The following is a 27,304-nucleotide window of genomic DNA, read 5'->3' on the forward strand; positions in this document are numbered from 1 at the left end:
ATGACCCGAAATCGTTGACGAGAATCGGGCAGCAGTTCACTTCCTCGTTTCGCGCCTCGTGTCAGTTGCGTGCCGCAATTAGAATCGGCGGATTCACGAAGGCACGAAGCATTAAAAATCTATCTCTGGCCCGGCTGTCTATCTATTACCACGTCGCCTTGAATTATCGCTAACGGTGAAGGCGGCAGTGCCGTTTTCTTCAGCTTTCTTTAGCACATTAAATTATATTTATGCGTTACGCAATTCGCTTTCAATTCGAGCCAGAGTTCTAATCAGACTTCTACTATTAGCTATATTGGAATTCAAGTCTATCGACGAAATTAGCATTTACATAGAATTAATGTTAATTTTTTTGTCCCGTCCGTTTCATCTAAAAAAAGTTATTTAAAAAAAATTATTTATTAGAGTATTTATTTGATAGCTGTCTAACATCGTTAAGGATATGATAGTAGTTACAATTTGTGATCTAACTGTTCCTCTGCCAACGAGGTTCTGGATTATTAAATGCCGCCAGACCGTAACACAATACTCTGAGAATTCCCAGTGCGACCCTTCTCGTGGTTGCTCGTCGGACATCCTGTTTTATTCGGAACTGACAGAGGGTCGTAGACGATGGAAGAATGATACGAAGATCCAAGAAAAAGGGGCCCGCACCGAGCCACGTGGTCTTGCTGAATGCTGCGCCGTGTGGTCTTGTGTAGTTTAGTTCGTGAAATAGTAATCAGTGTCATGTTACCACCTTTGACGGGCTGGCGAAGGCTCGTAAACTCTTCTAGCGGCGCGACACACGAAGTCAAGGTCTGTTGAAGTCGCAAGGAACCACCCACCATGAGGCACCGGCCGTCGGTAGTTTGGTCGCTCAGTAAAAGCCCGAGCCTGCAAAAACAAACGTTCGCGTGCTTTTATAGCGGGAAACTAAAGGATTTATTAGGTGCATTAGTAATGTACTTAATTTCTTTTTATATCGTTGTCTTTTTTTTCTTCTTTTCGTAAACTCTTCACAAAGGGAAGAAGAAGTGACTCTTAGATTATCTATTATTTTTCATTTATTATTATTATATTTATTTTTAGAATATAATTAGTTTCTCATTCTGGGAAATAAAATGCGCAATAATATTATTTACGTACACATAAAGTTGCCCTTGCAAAGTAAAATGATAACTTAAGTGGAATCCGTTGCATGCCGCAAGAAGAAACATTTCAGGGAAAAGAAAAAAGTTTCACGAGAAAAAAAGACAAAAATTGAACTTGACGAATAAAATCCATAGAATATATATGTTGTTTCCTCATTTACATATGTATAAATCTCTTCCAGTATACACGTCGTGTTGGCATTTCTATCAGGCGGTTGGAACGTAACGATGGAAGATACATTGCGACTGAACGGAATGGACGGGCATTGAAATAAAGATATTGAAATGTTATGATCGCTCTATTCTCGATTGATCCCGCATGGTTATTGAAAGCATTCGGAATCGCGCCCCTTGATAACGGGGATCGTAGATTGCTTCGGCGACGACGAAGCTTATCGTGGACCATCTAAAACCTAAATAGATGAAGTTGCATGTCGCGATCCTCGGGCTTGTATAACCAGTGTCGTCGCCGTGTGATCGACGACGACAATAGAATGCGCATCGTATGTGCTACAACTTTGTATCTACGTTGCACATACACGACGCGCATATCTTACAGATTCTACCATGATATTTTTTTCGACGATAGAAACTATCTGCAACAAAGTGTACATAAAAGACATAATATATCTTTGGTGACATTAAAATGGCAGTGAACGGTCACTCCACTTGCTTACATTCGAATCTTAATAGAATCTTGTCGTGTAAACGGAGACAGCCTAATCCGGAAGGTGTAGATTTCCCTTTCTCTTCTGTTCCTCGTCGCAATTATATCGCAAGATACATCCGCGTTCATGGGACCAAGATAGACGGAGCAGCATTCGAGATCGGCGATCGCGGAAGCGTGCGAGCATAGCGATCACCTCTGGTACATCCCCGCGTAAAGTAAACCCCGCTCGTGATACTTGTCCCCCTATTTTACCGTCTACGGCGAACGATTCCGCCACATAACTGGCTCAAGTGTTGCGTGTTTGCACCTACGCGAAACTCGTCCGCCGCTTCCTCGTTGGACCGTCGAATCATCCTGATGTCGGAAAGGAAACTAAGAATCGGTGCAAACTTGATATTAATAATTTTAGAATTAGTACGATAAGATCAGATTAAATTTACTTATGATATTGCGACGGTTATATATATATATATATATATATATATATATATATATATATATATGCATTATTATCGAAATGCAAGTGATGAATATGTTGACGAAATTCACAAAATCGTAATGCCAACGTATGTCAAGTCATACCTTGAGTTTAATAACTTTACTGGTAATAATAATAATTTTTTGTTGGTTTTAGAAAGAGTTGGCGTCTAGGAGATATGACATATGATGTATTCTTTTGGCCTTCTTTTATATAGATTTTGAAATATAAAAAGCAATATAAAATTATATAAAGTGCAAATAAAAAATCAAGAAAAAAATAACAATGACTAAAACATTATTTCAGAAGTATATTAAAGAATACGTTACACTTTTTCAGCGACAGCGACTATTGAAATTTAAAAAATAAATATCTCGCACGTTTATATATATATATATATATATGGTATATATGGATCAACAAAAAATTGAGCGAAATTCAACTGCCTTATCCATCTTGTTTACAATCCGCTTTACTGGATTGTAAGCTACATAAGTCCAGCGAACGAACGAACACGCGGCGGCTCCGCGTTGATGCAGCAGCGTTGATATCGGACGGCATGCACGGAAATCGTTCTCCCCTGCTAATTGAAACGAAGCTCATTGTTATCGGGATACGAACGGGAGCTTAATTGGCACCACGGATTGCAACGGATTATGCCGGAGCGTTTACGCGCGCGCGCGCGCGCGCACGCTCGCGCGATTCCATAAACTCACCGTGGAGCGGGTCGCGAAACGAACGGACGTCGGGAGGCTCGACGTCCGCTCAATGTACGTCGATGTTGAACGAGGAATGCCGCCGACCCGCCGCCAGGAGAACCTTCTAACTACGGTAGTGCATGCGTGTTCCGAGAGGATCGGTGGAATTTAATGGAACCTAATGGTTATAGCTTCGAGGTTAAAGTCTCGTGGAGAGCCGACGCTTTTTTTCTCGACGAGAGCTACCTTCCCATCCGCGGGTATTAAGACGCGTGTCCCGTTACGAAGCTTATGAAGTGACGACTCCGCATTGACTTCGGAATTAATGTACGTCCGATTGCTTTTTGTCTGGAGTAACAAAAGGTGCGCCGATGAGAATGAACCGCGTCTTGTCGTCGCACGTTCGTTGGGACAATAGAAAAATCGCGGCTCGAAACCGGTGTTATTATGGGGTCTGGAGTTCAATATGTGTTACGAATTAAGACAAACTTAAATTAGAATAATTTAAATATCTTTAATTGAGATAATTCACATGGATGCTATTTATTATAAGGACCGCAGCACTTAAGGAGAGGTGTGAAGATCACGTTAACATCCTGTCTGTATAGAGACTCACGATTTAATACTCGCCAATTTTCGTATACTCGTAAAGCAATGGCGAATTATCCCTCTAATTACATTAGCTTGCCAATGCGCGCGCGTTCCGGGAAGGACAAGGAAATTTAATGGAATCTAATGGCGCAGAAGGTTAAACCCGCGCGGGTTTATTTTGCCGATGCCGATTCCGTTGCAAGGACTGTCCACGGTCCTGTGAATGGAGACTTAAATACGTGTCCCGTTATAACAACGCGCGAGTTCCAGGTTCGCGTAGATTTTCCGTGATAAATTTCTTTCCTTAACGACACGATGGAAATTCCTGTTGTCGCAAATCTACGGCGAATGCTGCGTCATGCTGAGTTCATAGTCGTATGTGCGTTTCGCCTTGTACTCCCCGGCGAACATTCATCAACGGGATTTTCGTAACGAGTCGATCTTGCAAAACCGGGAAATAACGATGATCGCAGTCGCGAATTTTTGCTCGCGTTCGAGCCTCCCGGCTCAGTCAAGGTCGCCAAGTCAAGAATGGAATATACTTTTCGTGACTTTAGACGAGTGGAAAGTTTTTTTCTCGGTTAATTTAGTTCGTTCCAGAGCGATCGGACACCAGCTAGGCGAATAGTGGCGAGCTATTGTTATTCGAGAAACGGTACGATGGGTCACGATTGACAGAAAGTAGGCGCCTTCTGATTCCTAGCGATTTGCCAGAAACAGCGCGGTCTCACATCCCGAACGACTTCCAGAAGTCGTGTCCTCTTAAAGAACAAGAGCGTCGAAGTTAATGTGAAATAGTTCACAATGAGAAAAAGGCTCGACAAGACCCTCGATGACAATTACGTAGTCATACTTCGACGAATATGTATATCGATCCTCGTATCCAGGAAAATAAAGTAATAAACTTTCTGTTTATTCCGATGTTACGTAGAAATGGAGTCAATTATTCGAGACAATCAAATGTCAAAAATTCCCATTTACTTTATGAATTATATTGAACAACGCCGATCAAAGCTTTTTACCTAAAAATAGACTATTATTTTTGAAGGAGAACAATTATTATAAAACAAAATTTCCATTTATTATTAAAGAAAAAAATCCACAATCTGTACGTCTTTATTCGTATAATCTAATATTTATTTTCTTGCCTTTCGTTTTTAATTGGTCATAATATTGAAGCGAATAACAGTTTGTTGACGCAAAATCGAAATTTGCCAACTTCATTAATATCGCGTTAATCTCGCGTTCATTTTGTCGCGATTGTCGCGCGACACGAGCATGATTAAACGCATAATAGAATTAAAATCAATGCGTCCAGCCGCCTTATAATCCTGCCAGGACCTCTTGACCACGTCCATGGCTGACAAGTCGCTGAATGGCGACTATCGCCGATGATGAATCCAGTCATTAACTTGATCTTCGTCTGTGCATTCGATCGTCATTGGGCGTCAGAATTATTAGCGGTGCCTAACGTCGAAGTTGCATCGTCGTTACCGTTCGTCGAGCACGCGGGTTAACGAGTCTACGTATCTTCGGTCATTCGGGTTATTTCGTTATCGCAGCAGGAACCACGACCTCTCTCTCTCCCCCTCCCTCTCTCTCTCTCTCTCTCTCTCTCTTTCCCTCCGCCTTTCCAGCTTTGAACTCAATCAACCTTCCGTCTCTGTATGCATATTGCAAATAACAGAATGCGTTTTCCCGTTGGTCCGTATCTTTTTACGACCTGCTCGTCCACGTGTCGCTGGTCAGTTTTACTAATCGACAGTAGTTTTGTCATAACTGTTAAGAAGAGACCTCACTTTATCCAGGCGCATCCGCTTCGCTCGTTTCTCTCAGATTCTCATCAAAGACTCTTAGCAAACTGGTAATGTGTTTTTTTCAAAAGATGATACGCTTTTGTCTCGATCAAAAAATAAAACGTATGAAAATTATTTGAACAAATAATATAATTTTCTTAACCAAAAGAATGAAAATCTTAAAAAGTTTTGAGTTGAGTCTATAAAAGAAGTCTAAAGACATCTATCTATTTTCATTCAGATGATTGCAATTAGACTTTACTTCGATCGAATATTTATGTCGCATCTACGTCTCTACAATCTATTCTCTCTAATTCGTAAAACTCACCAGAATAACAAGAAAATCTTTCGATAATCGCCGAGGGTTAGCGATCTATCAAACTCCCGGAATGTACCAATCGCTAATTAGCCCTGGAATCTGTTTTGAAACAACGAGAATATTGCAACAAAACAAGGTCGAGCATCCAAGGCGAAATTTATCTTTGCCATCCAAAGAGAACGATGAATAACTGAATAAGCAAAATGCGTCGGTCATCATATTTCATAAACCATATTTCATAAATGTTAAATCAAAAACATAACTATAAAAATATAACATATTACGACATTCTTTAATATTAGAGAAATTTTAAAAAAATTATAAAATTAAGATATAAAAATATTAATATTTCATAAATAAAAGAATAAGCTAACACTTCCTTGAATGTAACTTGGCGCATTTACAAGGCGACTTTTCCTTTTAGCAATTTACCGTCCGATCGCACACTCGCCGTTCTAATCAACTGCAGGCGATCGCGAATTCATTAACACGAAAAGAAAACCGGATTCGGAATCCGCGCGCGAGGAATACACATTTGCATGAGTCATCGTCATTGGCGGCCGCGGCTGCAGCGCGCCGCGTCATCCTCCTCGGCCACGTTCGAGTCCTCTGGCGTTTTGATACATTAACGTGATAATCTGTAATCTATCTTATCTCATACGCTTTTACTTACATCTATCAGGAACGCAACAGATATAAATAATCCAACCGTATCATATCGAAACATCCTCTAGAATCGGGTATCCATGTTTCCACGTGCGTCAGTCGTGTTCTTACACACTTCTCTTGGATTTCGACAATTCTTTACAATTTCTCTATATTCAATTGTTATTATAATCTCCAAATTTAATTAAGTGTTGAGTAATAAAGTCTAATTATTATTTTTTTTAAATTTTGCTGACGCGGATTATCATCTATATTTGTGTCTCTAAAATTTAATTTCCGCGCGAGATTTTTTATTTTCAATCGCTTATAACATTAACAAAAATTTGTCGCAGCAAAATCGACTTCAGATTCACCAACGCGTCCGTCTATAACGTTCCATTCTGCGTGAGCCTTTGCACAACATCTCCGAAAGACTAAATGCGACGATTAAGGGCGGACAGGGTAGATGGAATCGAAACCAGGGTAAAGGAGTGGGACAAGCGGAACGAAAGCGGATGATGTATAAAGGTGGACGTTTTGCGCGAAGCCGCGTGGAAAACGAGCATGCACGAAGCGGGCCGAGCGAAACGGTACGACACGCACTTTGTACGGTGAAAGAGAGACAGAGAAAGAGAATGATGCACGCGAGGCGTATCATGGCGTAATTGCGTTATCGTCCATTAATCATGTTACTTATGTCCCATGTAGTTCTATGTATAGCGTGTAATTGTATCGTCCGTCCCGACGGACGTCCCTTTACGAAGGGGCTTCGTTTTAGCCTTTCATTTTTCGCCACTCGTTGTCGTCGCCTTTGATGGCAGATTGTGTCCCGGCCGGTCGGGTTGAATGTGTTTTCGAAGAAAACGCGTTCCGCGGCGCGAATGATGAAGCGCCGTCGCGATGAAAACCTGTTTTGATTTTTGATCCATCGCCGATACTATATAATAATTGCATCCGCGCAACGTTGTTAGCTCCGTCACACGCATGGTGACGTGATTTATGCGATCTTCGTACCGAGCTATTTTTTTTTCTTTTTTTTTTTTCATGCAAACTCGCGACGCGCGGAGTAACATTTTTTTTTCATGCGAACTCATGACGCACCGAGAGAGAGAGAGAGAGAGAGAGAGAGAGAGAGAGAGAGAGAGAGAGCCATACGCGAAGTCACTGTCGGAGTGCCGCGCCTCTGACCACTTTGGTTTTTATCTCTTTGCTCGAAATCGATCAAGCGCGCCGCGATTTCTCCATTTTCTTAGCCTCGCGATTGGCGGCCACAACGCGCGTCGTCGATCGTTCTTCACTCCACCCGCCGAGGCAAACGATTAATTATCAACCTGTTGACACGTCGAAATAAGTGATTATCGTTCTCTCGCCATTCCCTCGCGCGCGGGAAACCGGCTATCCGGAATAACCGCCGCCGTTGACAAATAGCGAGTGTCGGCGGGTGATTTACCGACTCGGAGATAATTGGCGACGAATGGCGAACGCGCGCGGAACACAACGCGCGCGTTTCGTTATCTCGCGGGAACACGACGGACACAACGAGCGGCCGGCACGGCGATTCCGTAATCGAACGTCGCGAAAATCTATCTGTATCGTACCGTTATGCAGAGATAACGCTAACGAGAGGGGTTATCGGCGCTCTCATTGTGCGGCGCCAGGCGAGAGTAGCAGCAACAAGAGCTATATTCTAATTACAACCTACGTGCATCTCGATAATTCCCGTCGTCCCGCGCGGAAAACGCGACGTGGGACACGCCGCACGCCGCGTAGAAAAATATCTCGCTCCGTTCAACGAATACATTAATACCCACCCATTACATCACGCGAGCATGTTTTAAACGTGATAACTTGTTCGCGCGTAAAATTCGTGCGGTCGTAACTTTCTTCTGTAATATTAACCATATCCGTAGCGACTCGTCTCGACTCGACTCGATGCGGCCTGACTGAATATACGACGGACACCGTATTGTAAATCACTCAGCACGCTTATTTAAAATCAAGGAAGTTGTTTATATGAAACTACCGGAGAAGTCGCGCGCTCGCTTGTCGATCACGATGACGGTTTACGAAAAAGTGGCACTTTTTACCCGCGGTTTGCAAGCTACTCACCTTGGAGTCCTCGTAATTACTAGCGATTAGCTGCATAACATGTCTACGAACAAAGACGCTTTTGTTGGTGCTCCTCGTATCATACGCCTTAAATTTTTTTACTCTTATTTTTTTTGTGTGCACCACCGAAAGAATCATTTGGTCCCTCGCAAACTCGTCGATATATTAAAATTTTTAAATGGCGATTTTTAAATGGTCGATTTCCGCATCTTTGCGCGTGCTTATCGCTCCTCACCATATGGAACATCATTCTGTAACTTGGAACAAGTACCGGTCTTCGACGGTTCTCCAACATGGGCGTATATAGTGAACGGAGCAAGTGAACACATCACGTTCGTTAGACACTTTCAGATCATCTCCCGTGCGTGTAAAATCTCATCCCGCGAGTTCCTGACGTTCAAGTTCTGATGCTGTAATCTGGAGTCGCTCTTGAACCGGCGAGTCCGAATAACTGTGATTATACAATCAGCCGCTGTCTATCGCGGAACTTGCCGCCATAAAATAATTTCCTCGCCTCGCGCGGACATCTCGCTTCATCAGGGGGAGAGGCTCATCAGGTTGCGGATCGCGATGCGCGATGTGCGTAATCGATCGGCGATCGCGAGGTCGCATACGCGGCGTCCGTCGCGCGCGCGCGGCTCGAGGAAGCTTTCTGTAGAGCGAACGAATCTCGTCCGGCTGCTTTTTACCATGTGTTATTAGGTGCAATAACTATGACGCTCGCTTACCATAATAGCTCGGACACGCGGTGCAGCGAGGAACAGTGTGTCGGTTGAAAGCTTCCTTCCACGTTTTTTGCCGCGTCCGGATGAAGCGCGGACGAGGCGCGACGCGAAATAAAAGATCGGATTCGAGTTCTTCGCGCGCATGATCGATGACCGAAGAAACGTCCGATGTCGACGACGATGCGAACGTCAGGGAACGGGTTTAATCGAGAATCTGATTTTTTTTTCACTTCGCGTGCGCGAGTGCGATCGCGAAGCGGAGAAGAGATCGCGTAGCGTCGCTGTAATCTGGACATCAAATGAACGTCGTAAGAAGTATCGAATCGACATGAATCAAATCTACCTTCAAATCTACACTCTTATATTTTCCGGAAATCGAAAAGAGAAAGATAGAGAAAAATAACTTCATAGGCGATAAATGAGAAGAAATAATCTAGTGATACTCGCCGATTAAAATCGCCTGGAGTTCTCGCGCAGCGAGAGTAAAATCCGATCGGCGATTTTCCACGGAGTCTGATGACGATCGGGGCAAGGTTGCGGCATGCCTTAGTCGGCGAAGGTACTTCGGGTAACTAGGATACATGCAACGTAGTTTTAGAATCCTCCCGAGCTATATTTAGACGAGAGATAGCCGTGTGCGCAAAGTGTCTCCCTCCCCGCCCCCTCCCGCTCAGAGCATAGATACTCGCTTATCGGACCATGACTGCATCGGCTTCTTCATCGTGCCTCGTTGCTCTTGTTCGCCTTCTTCCCTTCTCGAGGAGAGACTACATTCGCTTCTTTTTCTCGTTCCACCGCCGCCGTTCGCCGCGCCGCTGTTCGGAGCCTCGAGCGAACGAGTTTTCAATATGATATGCGTGTTATGGTTACGGGAGGATAATCAGCTACCGGATACTTGTTTTAGCTGGGTTTCGCGTTGGAAATTAGACGAGAATGCGAGAGAAAAAATCGCCATGTTGTATAAACAGATCGTTATCATTTTGCGCGGGCAGAGCGCGCGGGAGCGACGGCCGACCGGAGCGCGTCGCGCTCCGATGGCCACGAAGCCGAAGAACTCGAAAGAAAAGCGACAAAAGAGGAGGAGCGAAAGTTTAAACGCGGCTGTAAAAATGATACGTTTCATGATGTCGTTCTTTTCCCCCGCGCGCGGCGCCATGGCTCGCGGGGATATTACCGCGTGATTAAACGTTGCGGAGCGACCGGTGAAGCGATTCGGAATATGCCCTATCTAATGCCACAGCGTTCGGGTTTCCGATAGATGATGAGTCCGCGGAAAAACGGAAACGGAATTAGATGGGCAGTTTGAAATATAAAAGCGATTAACGACGATACTTACAAAGGCACATTAATACAACCGACGACGTTAATTTACAATGATGAGACTTACAGATGCGTTTTAAACGTTGAGCGTTGGCGTGAACGTGAAGGCTGATTCCGTAGCGAGGATGATAAGTTCCCGATGCGTGCCTCACGTTGCGTTTATGAGCGACGCGTGATAGGACCAAGAAATTAATTCCGCAGACAAGGTGCCTCATAGTTGCTAGTTGCTGCGAAACCGACACTCGGCGCCCGACCCGAGGACATTTTTCCTCGATTAATCGCTAAATTGACGTGCGGACGGGCGGCGCGGGGAACGTGACGAGTCCAATTATCATTGTCAGACGTAACGCGCGGGGTTACGCCCGCTCTACCTCGCTGCCGCAATTTGCCGGCGGTTATTTTTACGTATCGGCGACGGGCTTAACGCGCCTTAATGGGATGATTTTCCAGTCAGCTTTTCGCGCGATACGATGGCAACGCGACGCGACATACGCGCCACCGTCGGAGAGACGCGCCCGCTCGTTAAGCAGCCGTGCGTGCGTGAAGTCGAAAAATCGAAGGAGAGGCCAGACCTCTCCTCCTCGCGAGAGTGAGAAAAGAGAGAAAAGCGCGAACGTAGGCACGGAGGTACGGAGCGAGAGTATCTCCGCGGCGGAGAGGCGGGTGAGGCGGCGCGGGCTGTTTTCGCCGCCGCGTAGCGCGAGATTGAAATTAAAATCGATTAGCCTCGGGCGAATAATCGTTAATCCGTCAAGTTCTTTCCGTCGCGAGCACGAAGCTGAAGAGGGAGGCTACCGCCGCCGCCGCTGCCGCCGCCGCCGCCGCCGCCGCACCGCGTCGTCGGCGGTATCCAATTAAATGACCATCGTGACGCGCGATCGAGATCGATGAAAAATCTTATCGGGAAAATAAGTGCGACCAATATTATCCTTCATAATGCTCGCGTGCATAATATCGTTTTAAGGATTTATGAGGGATGCGTATTTCAAGCAGTCCATATACCGATTAGCTGGGTGGTGGGAAGCGAATGATACTATATACGTATAAGATCCTATCTAAAAATACTTTCTGGTTTTAGAGAAAAAGAAAGAGGGGGAGAGCACTCGATATTATTAAAAGTTTATTTAATTATTCTGTCTAATAATTATATCGGATATATTTTTAATCCAAATTTAAAATCTTATTAAAGGACGTCTTTCAATTAAATGCTAATTACCGACGATACCTAAAAAGTTCTCGATACTTATCATAAATATCAAATCAAAGTACAACACTTCGAAGTCGGCACTTAATTTGAGCATCAATATTCATTATCACGACTCCGAGTTCAGTCGTGCTCAATGTGATTTTTCCACGCTGTTATGACATTACAGATATGGAGATTATCGTCCTACGCGGCATTACCTAGCTTCGTATACTTCTTCGAACGACCGCGGTACGGAAACGTGAGAAACACGCGCTAATAAGACGCTCAACATCGCTTATCTTAGAGTAAAATAATCTGTATTATATTAACGAGATAAATAATCGTCACCGAGAGCGCGCCGCAATATGCCTCGCCGTTCCCTCGCTGGGTGGACGGGGAGGACGAGGAGGATGAGCGCGCGAGGTACAAAACTGGTCGGATGAAGCTGGAACGAGGGAGATCGCGCGGAATCCCATGAGACTAACGATGCCCGATGACTCTCGATATCCCCGTTAAAACGGCTCCTATACGAGGCTATCGAAGCCGGTTTACGACGCGTCCGAATCGAACTTTTGCGATTGCGCGGCGCGGCATAATCGTTACGTAGGGACATAGCGCCGGTCTAACCAGTCCCGATAAGATCTTTCCCAGGCTAAATATAACGTCGCACCGGCTAAATCCGTATCGCGCCTATCGGGAGGAATCGATCGGACATACGGAACACATACCGGGCGCGTCCATTCAAGTGACTTCTCGAATGACCGCCGAGTATTACGGCGGTGCGTAAACGCGCGGACTTGGCACCGATGAGATGTGGTTCTCGCCCAGTAAGGAACGGAGATCCGTCGTGATAACTTCGGACGCTCAATTCGACAATCCATATACAAATATTTAATAGCAGCTTAAACGTCTCGAGCCTCAATCTAGATATAATTTGACTAATCTAAACAGCTCTCATTTAGGACTATTTAGAAGAGCAATAATGCTTTATTCAAATACATTAAAGCGCGCGTTCTCTTTCAAGTCTCTCTCGAGAACTCAGGACGCTGTTCGTCAAAGGACTCGCTGTTTACATCGATCTATTCGCGCTGTCTGAAAGTCATTTTGTCGACGGTACCGATTATTCCGCACGATCGATTCGAGAACAGGCTCGTGATAATAAACAGAGTCAAGGCAGTCGACGATGTACAGCGATATCCCATGCTCCATATACTTCATATAAGACTAAAGCATTCCGACGATGGGGTTGGCATTTCCCAGTAGAATCCGCATAGCTGGTAACACATGAAAGGAGAAATCGAGATTTGTGTCAGGGTGTCTGGGAATTACGGCCGATGTCGAGCGAGTATATCAATATTACGCGCATTGATCCGATAAGCAAACGGCCGAGGATCTCTCTCGTATCGCCGTAAAGCGTCGAACTAACGGTTCGCCTCTCGCCGCTAAACACGAGAAGTCACAATTATTTTTGCCCGAACATTATCGCGGGTCTTTATCGGCCGGGAATTAAAATCAGCTGAGCGTTAGCGAAATATGCACCCATGTTTCCGACGTTGTCTTTGCGCGTGGGAATATCCCGCGTGTGTTACACGAGGTATGAGAAACGGCTCACACGCGGCCGCGATGCGCGCAATTATCCAACGCGAATAAATTTACGCGCGATTCCACGACGATCGACTTTCGTCTTTATACCGGCGTATGGCTTTCCGATGCTCCAACTCGGTGTACATGTACGTGTACGTGCGCGACGCTCGAGCTCATATAAGCTAGCCCGTTAGATATTATGAGCCCACGAGATACAACGAGGACGGGAGAAAGGAGAGAGTGGGAAAGACGCCGTCGGTTCGTGCCGTTATATCAAATCCAGGTCGTTACACGTGCTTCTAAAACACTTCCACATTGGGAGCGTTCCTTAAACTGCATTTTCGTCTTTCTCACGCCGCTCTGCCGAGTGAAATTAATAATACAGCCGGTTATAATTTAGAATTGTCAAGAATATAAATTTAGGATACTCGTTCGCCGAAATCAGTACAATTATGCGGAATTATATCGAAATATTATATTATCGAAAATTGCATTTTATAAAAAAAAAATTAATAAAATTAAATATTATAAATTAAATATTATAAATTTTTCAAATTTTTTTGTTTATTTATTGTTATATTAATTCTCTGTTTTAAAAAGGAAAAAAGATTCGACTTCTTAATTTGACATCAAAATTCCGCTAACTAGGATCTGCGAAGACCGGAAGACGCGATGCCATCACACCACCTTGTTAATTACGAGATGAGGACAATCATGCAATTGGATCTCAATGCCTAATTACAACGAAATTACGACGGGGAAACGTGTTTGTGCGGAGAAGAAACATTAATTGTCGTCGTCGTTGTCGTCGTCGTCATCGTCATCGTCATCTCTAGGGGCGGATCTCAGTTCATTAACCAGACGGCGTAAGAAAGAAAGATGCCGTACAAAGAGATCGACGGCGATAAGTGTACACCACTGGTGAACACTTACCGGAGGTAAACAAAGGCGAGTTCTCGCCCAGGTGACAATGAACCTGGAAGCCCTTAGGTTACATTAACAGACTCTCCGCGCGGCTCCAGACGTGTCGAAGACGTCTCGGACGGACGTGATCTCGTAATTATGCGGATCCCGTAGACGAACTGTCTCTGCCATCGCGCTTTTCTCTCCTCGTACGCGTCTCTATTTTCTTTTCGTCGAACGTGCACGCATTATGCATCGACGAGCGGAAATTGCACAAGCACATTTCTCTTTCTCTCTCTCTCTCTCTCTCTCTCTCTCTCTCTCTCTCTCTCTATCTCGAGTACCCGATTTCTTTTTTAAGCATAAGTAAACACTTATAAAGTGAAAAAAGACGCTCGGTCACGTAATGACAAACGGCTTTGTAAAAAAAAAAAATAACACTAGTCTTTTCTCAATGGTGTAAAATGTGCAGGAATAATCGTGAGAGATGTAAAGTTCATCATTTTACTTTTCTATCGAAGTACGCGAACTGAAAGTAATCTTCTGCAACCTAATCGAGATGCTGAAGGTACGCACTTGGCTCGCGAAAATATCCGACATCGCGGGCGAGCGTTCCGCGAGCGTGGCTGAGTTATCGATTCAATACGCATTCTATTTCAGAAACGTAACCGCGGCGATTTCCTGACCAATACATCCTCCCCTTTACTCCCCATTGTGTATCGTCCGCGCGCGTATCGCGATATGCGGTTATCATTCATCGGTGGCTAACAGTACCCCGCGACTGGCATCACGGGGAGGCATCGAGGATATACCCGACGCTTCTCCCCGACGCACCTATATATACCTGCTTGTCTCCTCCCGATCCTATCGCGGCCATACTGTGAGTAGTACCTGCTGATATTTTACTGTCAACCGATGCTTCCGAACCGCTGTCCCGGGATCAGATTGCTCACCGACACCGGCTACCGAGAAATCACGAATGATACGGGAGATGCCTACCGTCCGCTTCTCCGTCCTGTTTTCTAAACGTCCTCTCTCGAGCTGTTGACTCTTGTAAACTTTTATTACGATTAACAAGTATCTTATAAATTATCTAAGTAATCGCCATATCTGTCCCTCAGAAATCAAACGAGTCCTCTTCCTCTTTTTTTATAAATAGCTAAATATATCGCCTCAGTCACGTATAATGACGTTAATAGACATTCAAGCGCAAAGGCGCGTCATTTTTAGCGAGATGTGACTAAGAGCGTTGCATATATTCAGTCTGGTCCTGGTTTGGCACGTTCGCGGGACTATACACACAAGCGCTTTCTGAAATAAGCATTGATGAAAAAAGTAAGTAAGTAACCTGCCACTCGCTTCACTTCGCTACTGGTTGTGTGTAAACTCGCTGTAGCTAACTTGACGTTGTTCCGCATTGCCCAATTTTTATCTGTTCTCGGGCTAACGGCGGTTTTCGGTTTCGAGGAACTCTCTGTTTCCACGAGAGAACGTCATCCATGAAAGAGTGTCAATGTCCCGCACACTTTCGTCACATGTTCAGGGATCCACCTACCTGGTAGATCTCTCTCTCTCTCTCTCTCTCTCTCTCTCTCTCTCTCTCTCTCTCTCTCTCCCCCCCCTCCTTCCTCTAGTTATCTTCGTCGTGGTTATATGTTTGTTTTTCGCACACCTTACCGAGACATCGCCTCGCGTTCGTAAAACGATACAGTAAAACGCAGCAGGCAAAATAGGCGATTGCCCGAGAGCGAGAGGTCGATGGCCGGTCCGGCTTGGGCGTGAATGTTACGAGAGAGCCTCTCGCGTGTTATATCGATGGGACCGAATTCCGGATCCAAGATGGAAAGTGGGAAGTCTCGTCCATCAGTGATAGAGAAACGTCGCGATTCTTCGATTCGCGATCCTTACTCGTCTTTCTTGGCACTCCCTCCTCTCCCCCCCCTGTCCCCCCTGCCCCTCCCCGACCGGATGATTCGCCGATTCGCCTCGGGTGTCAATCTGGATCTTGCGAAAGCGTCACGGCATTGAACGCGACCTTTTATACGCGTAGATACTTGTGTCCCAGGTAAAGGTTCGTTCCAGAGGCAGCGCGGAAAAAGCGCGCAAGACGCGTTCCGAGAAGCGCAGTTCCTCCGAGAGCCGGCATTCATCGCGACTCCGCTCCGTCTTTCACATCGTCGTGCTCGGGACGTTTTTTCGCGAAATCGGATTTGTGCAGCGACGTTTCTTGCAGCTCCCTCGCCGGCCATCGCGATATCCATTGTTCGTCGTCGAGGACGAAAGAAAAGGCTCGTTAAAGATGCGCCCCGGCCTTCGCACCGAGCGACGGAGGGCGAGGAGGACCGGCAAGAAGGTGGCTCTCGAACGAGGCGACTTAATGGCGATGCCAATTGCACTCGCGGATAACCTACGACTGGTTTATCGCCCATCGAAGAAACCAATTGTGCAAATGGCTTAATCGCCACGGAGCCAGAAATCATCCGTGGCGAGAAATGGTTCTCCCGTTCATGACTCTTTCTCCGATGTTACCTCAATTGGCTACGGTGATTTCGACGTGTCAACTTTCTCTCAAGACCTTAAATATTACTTTTAATTCGGCAGGATTTTAATTCAAATCTCCATTAAATTCGAGAGCGGTTCTTTTCCGTTAATACAAAAACAAATATTGATACATCGTTTCGCGTTTCTACGAAGCAACACTGACTTGCTATTTCTTCTGTGTTTGTTCCTTTCCGTAACTCTCGCCGTAATATCCTCTTCATTCTAACGAGGAGTAAGAAATGATTACGATGACTCGAGGAAGCGGTTCATTTCAATGATTTCATCCAGCAGCGTCACGTGTTCTCGTATGCGCGGCGGCGGCGCGGCGTCGAGGCAATCGCCCCGGTGCGAAAATCGAATAATCGTCCCACTATAATGTAACGTCGTACCGGTTATTGGCTACGCATCGCGTGGATCTTCTTCTCTCGCGATGGCGATCGAATTACCCGGTAAAAATTGCCGACGTAATTGGTTCTGGACGATCGACGATCGTAATTACCGGTAACCGGATGATTGAGGTAAGAGGCGAGGTCTTGGCAGGTCGTAAAGAGCAGTTTACGTGCTGGGAGCACGACGTTGTACACGCACTTGAGCGTCACTCTCGTAGCACAGGCGAGAGATCGAGATCGATAACGTCTGATACGGGGAAGGTAAAGATCAACGACTCTCGACGCCGACGTTGAAACGACCGCGAGCATAAACTCGACTATTGATCTAGATAAACAGCTCGATTCCTTTCAACTCGCGACTAGTTTCAACTTGATCGCGAGGGTTCGATAAACGTGTATCCTACCGAAAGTGGTGTGTACGCAGATTCCGCGGGATTATTATATCCACGATCGTCTTAACCGTGTGACAGCCTGAAATTGCACTCTGACTACTTATTAATATGCTTAATGCAACATCGTTTCGATATGCCCGGGAAGGGATCTCTATCCATCCGAACGATTTCAACCTACCGACTCTTGTTCCAGAGAATCGGGAAACGCGGACACATGTCGAGCGATGAGGGAAATAAGATGAAATCACGTAGTGCGTTTTATGGCCGCACCGTGAGAATGTCCAAGATGCCGGGGGATGCGACCGACCAGGATGAGGCGCCGCGATCCTTCCGCGAGGAACGCTCCTGTGGAGTTCGTGAAACGGGTTAACGACATCTGCACGAGTCGATTCGCGATTAACTACGACCTACGTCGGAGTCGCGGGAGTCGTCGGCAACGACGATTCAGATGACCTTTTATAATCCGAGTCTCCGCTCTTCGGGGGAGGGTGAGGAGGGTTCGGCTGAATCGGCGAGAAAGTCCCTAACACCGTTAAGCACCACGAACGGTGTAGAACAGTGAACGATTATCACGGCGGGAATCTTTATCGGCCGATTGGCGTGACCTACGAACTCGCAATTATTATCACACGTACGCGCGACGAAACTACGGATTTGCGACGCGACATAACTATAATCTTCCATGTAAATACCGGCTTTGATTGATTCGAGCCGCGGGTGAAGAGCCGCCGTCTAAAGTGCCGGTCAAACGTAATCACTGTTATCCAGCGGGAACGACGTTGAGAAATGACTTTTCCTCTGTCCTTTACGCGCCGTAAATACGCAATGCGGGGGGATATAACGCGAGAGAAGTATTCCTTAATGCTTACAATAATACGACTCGCGATTTCAATGACTCCGCGATCATTACGGAGAAATAAGGGAGAAATACGGATCTTATCTTTACGGTTCAATCTTTCGTGTGGAATCATCGAGTCGAGGGTGGCCGAGGATCAACAGCGATAAGAGATAACGGGTCGAGACGTGGCGGTGCTATGCTCGAGTGTTTGCTTATCGATACGCTGCAAGCGGAAGAAGACATCTTATCCGTTACAGTTCAAGCGTTTCGTACCGCGAACAAAGTTGCGATTCGATGGAAAATTCGCAAATCAATTAAAAAAAAAAAAAAAATCTTGGTTTATTATTAAATTTTGTGGGATAAAATAAACAGTTGCTAATCCTACATGTAAGCGTACAAATTGAGGTCTTGTGAAAAAAAAAATATATATATATATATATATATATATAATGCTACCTTTTTATATATTTATATAACATTTTGTATCGCGCGATTTACACATTCACGCAAATTGATGCCGCAATGTCTGATGTAACAGATATAATTTATTAACAGTGTCTAGTCTTTTATATATCTCCTACAACACGCGCTCCACGCTGTACGTTTCTCGGCATTCGAAGCAGCCGCTAGAAACATCAACGTGTCCGAGTCTCAAGGCGACTCCATAAAGTATTCCCGAAGGAACGTCAGGTGAATTCGCCTCTCTACGAAACTACAAAGTGGCGAGCTTTCTAAAAAGAGAGAAAGAGGAAGAAAGAGAAGAACGCCGGCTGCTGAGCCGCTCTCTCTGTACTCTCAATCCACGTGATTCCACGAAGTCATGCGATTCCCGACAAAACGAGTCTACGAGTGATAAACTTACCCGGGAAATTAACTAGTCTCGAGGGAGCGAGCAAGTCCAAACTCGTTACAACTCGGTATTTGCTCTCGGCATGTGCTTGTCGGATATAAACGGCGCATAAACAATTTCCGTATAACTGGCATTCCGTTTTTAGAATTTCGATATAATTGGTAGAATTGAAGTCTAGAATTTTTTTGAGAAAATATTGGAACTTTATTGATTAAAATCTTTAGAAAATAGAGTATTGAGTATTTTCAAAGATTAAACGACCTCACGCCGAGATTTCGCTATGCCGCGAGAGAACCACCTTTTTTCGCCATAACAATTCCGTTATGTCAAGAGTGTTACGTTTGCAGAAGAAATCTCTCGGTTAACGATACAAGTGCGTAGCAGTTTCAAGAACAGTTTAAATCCAGAATATTGACTGCCAAGACGAAAAAAATTAATTTCCCGATTGTTTCGGAGAATAGATTGTCGACTGCCTCTTGTCGCACGCACAGTTCTAGAACTAAATAGTATCATCCGGTTTCATGACGGGTACGTGAGTAGATACGAGTGACTAGAAGTCTTAAGATCGTGCTGTATCGTCACAAGGACAAGACTAAAAAGTACGTTTAAACTTCACTCTTCACTTCATTCTGCCATAATGGACTTTCGTGATAAATTGAATAGAAACGTGCCTCGTGTGTTAAGAACGCGTGACATATTTCGTGTACGTCATGCGTTCGATATTCTTAAAGATATTCTTCAAAATATTCGTTCGTACGACAAAATTTTTAAGATGTAAAAAGTAGAGCAGAAGAAATCCGATTGTAATTTAGCGGCTTTCAATGAGAGAAAAAGTATACGCGAAAAAAAAAACACGAAGGTATGCATTATCTCGACTGGAATTTCACGATGCACGCGCCCTGTATAATAAATCTTGGCAACGTTATATGCGCGGATTCTTCGCTGGTCTTCTTGCCGCGTTTCTTTCGCCGGTACTTGAATCACGTGGTAATTGCCAGCAAATATTTTTCGCAGCGTCAGCTGAATAACGAGTAAGGAGAGAAGGTTTGCCGCAGATAAATAGACACGATTGGTCAATAAATAAATAAAGATCAATGTCGCTCCGCAATTCTCCTAATTAATTAGAACATTAATTATGTAACGCGATTCACGCACGACTGCTTTTTTCTAATACTAAGGATAGAAAATGTTTTCTAATTCCACTATTTTAAATCGACATTTTGTTAAAATTCCCGCATTTCCGCATTAATAATCGTCGTTTATCGATATGCGAGCTTGCGAATAGCAACGGGACGTCACGACGCGGCACGAAGAGTCAGAAAGAGAGAGAGAGAGAGAGAGAGAGAGAGAGAGAGAGAGAGAGAGAGAGAAAGAGAGAGAGTACCGCTCTAGCAGAGAGTGTTTACTGTTTGGTCGGGCTGTAGATCGCTTCTATCTTCGATCTGGTCTCTCTTCTGACCGAGGCTCAACCTGAATGGCAAAGAGGAACGAGCTACGTTGAAGAGATCCCCGCGTCACATGACCGCTACTCACCAGGGAATTTACAATCGCGCGCTGTTCATCCTTTATTGGGCGGCATTCGGCTTACATAGATCGCAAAATTCGCGTGGAACGCGCGGCGTGTGTCCGCGGCCGCGGGTATTCTCGATCGTGACCTCGAGCAAATCCCTCGGCAGGAAGCACACAAACGTCGACGGCGAGTTCGATTACCTCGGTCAAAGAGTCGCGAGCTCTCGACTAAATTTGAAACAAACCGTTCGACGGCAATACACGTGGTTTAAAAAGCAAAAAGACAGATCGAGGAATCGAAACGAGTCCTCGATAGAGATAGCGAGGATTGAATTACTCACGATATAGCATCCTTATCTTCGAATGAACACTCAAGGGAGCATTCATGCTCGAAGGTACACAAACTTATGAGAAATCAATTTCCATATATTTTTACATTAAAAAAAATATATTATTGTCCGAGAACGTCTACTATTTCTTTTAATATATATCTCAAGTATGTTTATACTGATTATAAACATTTTTATTTTTATTTCAGTATTATTTTTAACTTTTGAATATGAATATGATTATATATTTTGAATTTAAATACGTTTAATCTTTTTACATAAAATTTAAATTAAAAAATGAAATTTTTTTATCTCTCGCGTAGCTCAAATGAGCGTTTCGTGTACTCGCTTGCGTCATGGAAATCCCGTTCGTTTTCATTGACAAGTGACGAGGACTCGCTCTTGTCTTCTCGAGAGGGATCACAAATTCGACGATGTCTGGGCACGCCGTTAATATCTGCGTACGTAATAACGAGTGCTCTCGTGCAACATGCGGCATTATTCGACACTTCCACGCAATGAACGCGTAGGTGATGCTGAACACATCGAATGCCGATAGCGCGTCCGAGTGACGACGTTTCATCCCCGATGAACGCCAAAGAGTCGACGAATTTTTAACCAGTTTTTAGATTTAACGCCGTTATCTCGCGCGTTTTGTCGAGCCACGCGACAAAACATCGGAGCCAACGAATGGCTCGCCGGCGGCTGTGGCAGCGAGGCATAATTTAAGTTGCGTAATTTACAATCGTACGATGATTTACGGAATTTGAGTATTTCGATGTAAAAACACAATCTCGAATGCGAGAAGATAATGTGGTACCGTTACCACCGGACGCGCCGGATCGCCAGATAGGGAATTATTAAACAAGATATCTTCGAAATTATTTGGCATTCGACAAAAACGTCGGCGTTCTGCCAATCACATTACGGATTTACCATACGCTTCATCATTATTTCGCAATTTAGCGCCATCGGATGTCAAATAAATCGCAACGATGATCTAACAGGCTCATTATGAAAATCTTATTACGTTTTCATGCAAAATATTAAGGATATTCATATTGGTATAATAATTTATCTAATTATAATAAATCTTGTTCATCTTGCATTATAATTCCTGTAAATTTAACTAATAATAAAATAAACTGGCAGATATGTATTTTTCGTATCTTGGGCCACAGAATTCAGTGAAATCCTGTTTGAAAAATAATCTCTCACCTGTCTCTCTTTCTCTTTCACTTATTTTAAAGAATCTTTCAAAAATTCGCTTTCCTACGTGCAATAAAAGCTAAACAATTAACAAAAATAAAAAATAGTTGCACTTTTCTCAATAATTCTAAAATTTGATCGATTATAGTTAATCAGAGTGTCTCATTATTTGCATGCTGACCTTCCTTTTTGACATTGCTCATCCCTACAAAGTACACACGAACTCCGTTCGTCTCGGTGAAAAGACGGCGAATGGTTTATCTGGCCGATGTTTCTTGTATCGTTAAAACGTATGTCCGATCATTTCTTCGTAGAAGCGAAAGCGGAGAAGGGAAATCGCGCGCGTTGTGGCACGTTGGTGCATCGCGTGCAGGAGCATTGCGCGCCTGGAGGTCCCGTCCGAGGATCAGTGGATCAACGCTAGCAACATCCAGACTGGGCGCCATACCCCGCCGCGAGACGTTCGGCCACGTCTCGAAAGAATCGCTCGGTAAATTGAATCTCTGAAACCCGCCGGACGAGCCATCTTCTATTCGGAATATTAATTTCGACTCGGCGGCGCACCGCCGGAGACGCGACGGGATTTATTCCCAGCGCGCGACATAACTGGCATATCTCCGCTGATAATCGAGTGTAATCGAGAGATTTGTTTGCCCTATCGAAGATCGCGAAGCTATCACTCGATCGACGAATTCAATCTTCCACCTTGCGCATAAGCAAACGCGCACTCCACGTCGGCCGTTTTCATTCTGATCTTGGCGCGTCTCTCGCGTGCCGGCCAAACCCAAACGTTTAAGTAACATTGTTGCACTGCGAAACTATTTCTTAAAATATTCGAGTTATCAAGTAGCCCTCGAGATTCTATCCTATAAGGAATCTTTAAAATATTTCATGTATTATGCTATAAAGTATAATCTGGATTTTATGACCCCGCGCAAGATTCCATGGATAATAATTATGCGTGTTTGACGCGACTAAATAAATTCAAAATGGATAGGTACAAAACGCAAACGTACAATTCAAACGTTTATAATATTAAATATTTTCATCATATATATTTTAAATTTGCAAATATATTAATTTAAACTTTATAAACTTTTCTTAAATAAAGATCCGATTTCTGTTGCTTATTTGCATTTTTGGAACTTTATTAGTCATTTTTGGAACTTTATTAGTTTTCAATAAATAATTAAATTTATATATTAATACTGTTGTATAATTAAAACAAAATAACAAATTTAGATGTTTTACAAATCAAGGAATAACTGACTGAAAGACAACGTGTAAGAGCAAATATTTTTCCTGCGCTTTATCTACTTTTTTTTTAGGCCAGAACGTCACTAGTTACAAGACTTTATTACGGACTGATCGGTTTCGATAGAAAGATGCTCGTAAGCATTTTATATAAAGGTGACGTAATAATAACAGTATGTGTAAATATTTGACTGGTTACGCAGCATTCCAACCAAGCAAGGCGAACGTTGCCGCGCACCTTGACCTCAACCCTTTCTCAGATCGACGTATGCGATCGCGGATAAATCATTAGTCACGCTTCTCTCCTTTTTGTTGATTTAACGAAGATGTGCCGTAGGAATGAGTAAATATACATTCCCCGCGTATTTGCATAATTTCTGCGCGATATTACTTAGTAATTATAATCTGTCGATCAAACTTTATGCAACTTGAGAAATAATGATTAAAGAAGTGGATAAACGAATGCAAAACCAATTTATTGCTGGTGAACAATAAATTATCATTATCTTTAATATCTGAATTAATTGTTGTCTTAATCCCCCAAGTCTATCGCGTATCAGATATAAATATTGTGTCCAAACAAATCTAATCAACGATCTTTCACCCTTACAGATAATAAAGATGACTCGTCCTCAATCTTTAATAACTGTTCGGTCTTCGTTACAGCGTTATTACAATAAAGACCGAAGTATAAATTATTATTCTTTTCGATTACGATCTACGGCCTCTAATAATTTTTAAAAATTTCACAAAACTTTACATTTAATATTATAGAAATGAACGATATTTTATAATTGTAAAATCAAGCTTCTTTTCCTCTCTGATTTATCGTCCGACGACAAGTTTTATTCTTGCGTATGTAAATTTCTATCTCGGCGTACATCGCGCGATCTCTGTTAGAAAAAAACAATGACCTAGTAGAAATAACGTGACGCATAGGTATAATCGTTTGTAATTGTTGTCCGACTCTACTTCTTTCCGAGCGCGCGTATTGTGTATGGTACGAATGTTCACGCGTAAATCTACAGGTTAGTAGATAAAAAAAAAAAAAAAAAAAAAAGAAGCGACGGTTTGCATTGTCGAAGGTGATCGGTACTCGTCTCTCGCAATTACCCTTGGTACTCGTCGGTTGGTCGAAACCGATACGATCTCTCTCGCTGTTGAATCTCACGCGTCCTTGCACCCGCGCGATTCCCCGTGCACAATTTACGTAAGTAGAAATCCATTGCGATATAATAGTAACTCATATCGCCTACAGTGGTTACCGTGAGTGTACGAGCGAATCGTTTAATCTCGATCGCCGGTGAATTAAACGATCGCGGCGCGGACGACGCTAAAACGTTCATGGCAAACATCGTGTGATCGCATATTGAGATCCCGAGACAGCGCAGGCCGGAATAAACCATTGTACTGTAATGGATGCTCCATTAAATAAATATTAATGCGTAGAATAAAAAGCAATTAATGTCATTGTTATATATGAGACGATAATTTAAAACAAGGTTATACTTTTCTTTAAAGATTTATGTGTTTGCGAGATCTGGAGTACCGACCGAAAATAGGCGCGATTCCGAGTACGGGACTATGGGATGCCGAAGCTTATTCGCTTGTCCGAAATAATTGGCTCGGCAAAGTTACGATACGACGACGGCGACGACGACGATTTGAGAAATCCGATGCGCCAGATACTCATTACGGCGCGATCATTACGCGTTATACTATCTGCGTTATTTTTCTTTTTTTTTTTCCTTTCTCTCTCTCTCTCTCTCTCTCTCTCTCTCTCTATCTATCTATCTATCTATCTATCTTTTTTTTCGTTACCTTCAGCGCGCATTATGATTGCAACGGTGATTATTACGGCTTCTTATCGCTACGTAGCGCGCGTAATTAATTCCACGCCGCTCGTAGCGTCGGATTTGTTAAGGTACCGATAAACATGCGCGAGAGATTACATCGCATACGCGAACTTTTCTCCGCGAGACGCTCGCTCGCTCGCGCGTCCTCGAAGGACGCGTCGAATATGCGCGGGATTGCAGTTGTAAAGGTGATGCACGGACGACGCCGACGACGGTGGCGGTATGGAAAAAAAAAAAAAAGGCAACGCGGTGCATCGCGTTAAGAACGTAACTAAACTGTTTGCCCCGAAAGCCCGACTCACTTCACTTCGATCCGGATCGCTCGTATTATTTATTCTCTCTTGTATTAAATAACGCCTACCGCGCGGAGCGTATGCACTTTTTCCGTCCTTGAAACACGGAGGACTACGAGCGTATGGTGGTGCTCGCAAAAGTATAGGGCAGTAACGTCTCTCGGTTAATTGCTCTGGTTTTACGCTACGTCTCGATGGCGCCAGATCGTACACCCTATAGAAATATCATCTCTTCGGAGGAGCCAAGACCGCCGATTATTATCCGCGCGAGATGTGGATTAGCAATACGAATCATCGTCCGTTTGCTCGACCGCATAACGAGCCACGACTTCATCCAATACCGGTGGCGTTTTCTGGCAGGGACTATAAGAAAGACACGAATAACTTCGGCCTTCACATTGTAGGCGCTGCTGCTTTGCGAAGAAGTTTTGTCTATCCTTTTGTGCTATTAGAGTTAATATGTATCCTGTTATTGTGCTTGAAATTCGTTGAACTGGTTACAAGTCATATTTATTAACGACGAGACGCTACCAGCTCGTCTTTGTAAAGGTACAGCCGCAATAACATAAATCTCATCCTACATGAAACCTTGAAACGCGACTAGAATAACAATGAAAGATGTTTTATCAGGGTGAACCACGAAGCTTTTCCGTCAGCGTCGCTGACAGCTTTTCCGAGTCGCGGGGGCTGCTCGCAAGTAGTTCCGGGTGAACAGAAGAACGAGCCTGACATTTTGGCGACTGGCTTTGCTAATGAGACTCCTTTATGCTAATCGCTCGCGTGCTCGCTCCTGCGGATCCGCTTAACTCATGAATTTTATCGCAAGGTTCTATCATTTTCTTCGTAGGCCACGAGCCTACGGAGGAACGGATTGAGTCGTCAAGGTGGCAAGAAAGAAAGAGAGAGAGAGAGAGAGAGAGAGAGAGAGAGAGAGAGAAAGAGTGTTCTTCTTTTCCATACCAGGATGCGATGTTGCTAAGACCTCGATGGAAACCAGAGCTGTCGCAGAAAAATCGGAAACGTTCTCGAGGGCGAGGAGCACGACGATCCAGATAGGTAACAAACCGGTGGGCATTTTATTTCGACGCTATGGCCATCATCAGTTGGCGATAGAGAAGAGCTGTAAACTCGCCAATGGAAGTCCGTATCCTGAACTAAAGTTATGCGCTATTATATCGTGGCCGCGCATTCTGCTGATTTGCTGCAGCATCTGCCGCTCTCAGGATGATTAAGGAAGATAAATATGGAGCATCGAGCACATTAGCGCGCACGTAGAGAGCTAGAGAGTTACGGTGTAATCCCTGAAGGAACGGCGCAGTTTCTGAAGTACCTCGCGTAAGGTCCAAGGTAAGAAGGCAAGGATACCGAGAGAGAGAGAGAGAGAGAGAGAGAGAGAGAGAGAGAGAGAAAGCGTCAACACACAAAAGTAATCGAGAAATTCCAAATTTTTTGTGATTATTGGCCGATTGCAACAAGGTCGATTAGCGCCAACCTTGGACAAATCGATTTCTAAAGATACGGTAATTTCATTTTTAAAAATCATCAAGATGCTCCCGCGTTGCTCGAGCAAGTATTCGTCTGTTTAACGGACAAATACTTACCTGGGCTCTCTTGCATGTCGAAATCTCGAATTGGAAAGTATATCCGTAAATATTCTTTTTAACGCGCTACGCGCGTTTAGAATGCG

General features: G+C 44.1%; 1 protein-coding gene across 1 annotated transcript in view; it reads right to left on the bottom strand.

Moving 5' to 3' along the window:
• Positions 1-394: 394 nt before the first annotated feature.
• Positions 395-27,304, bottom strand: part of LOC148936072 (uncharacterized) — a 39,916-nt gene continuing 13,006 nt past the window's right edge. Inside the window, exon 2 of the mRNA XM_089080090.1 lies at positions 395-876. Coding sequence (XP_088936216.1) covers positions 501-830 — 330 coding nt within the window. The 5' untranslated portion in view covers positions 831-876 and the 3' untranslated portion in view covers positions 395-500. The remainder of the gene's footprint in view (positions 877-27,304) is intronic.

Source organism: Pogonomyrmex barbatus, unplaced genomic scaffold (assembly GCF_055798465.1).
Source record: "Pogonomyrmex barbatus isolate J1 unplaced genomic scaffold, ASM5579846v1 scaffold3, whole genome shotgun sequence".
Lineage (NCBI taxonomy): Eukaryota > Metazoa > Arthropoda > Insecta > Hymenoptera > Formicidae > Pogonomyrmex > Pogonomyrmex barbatus.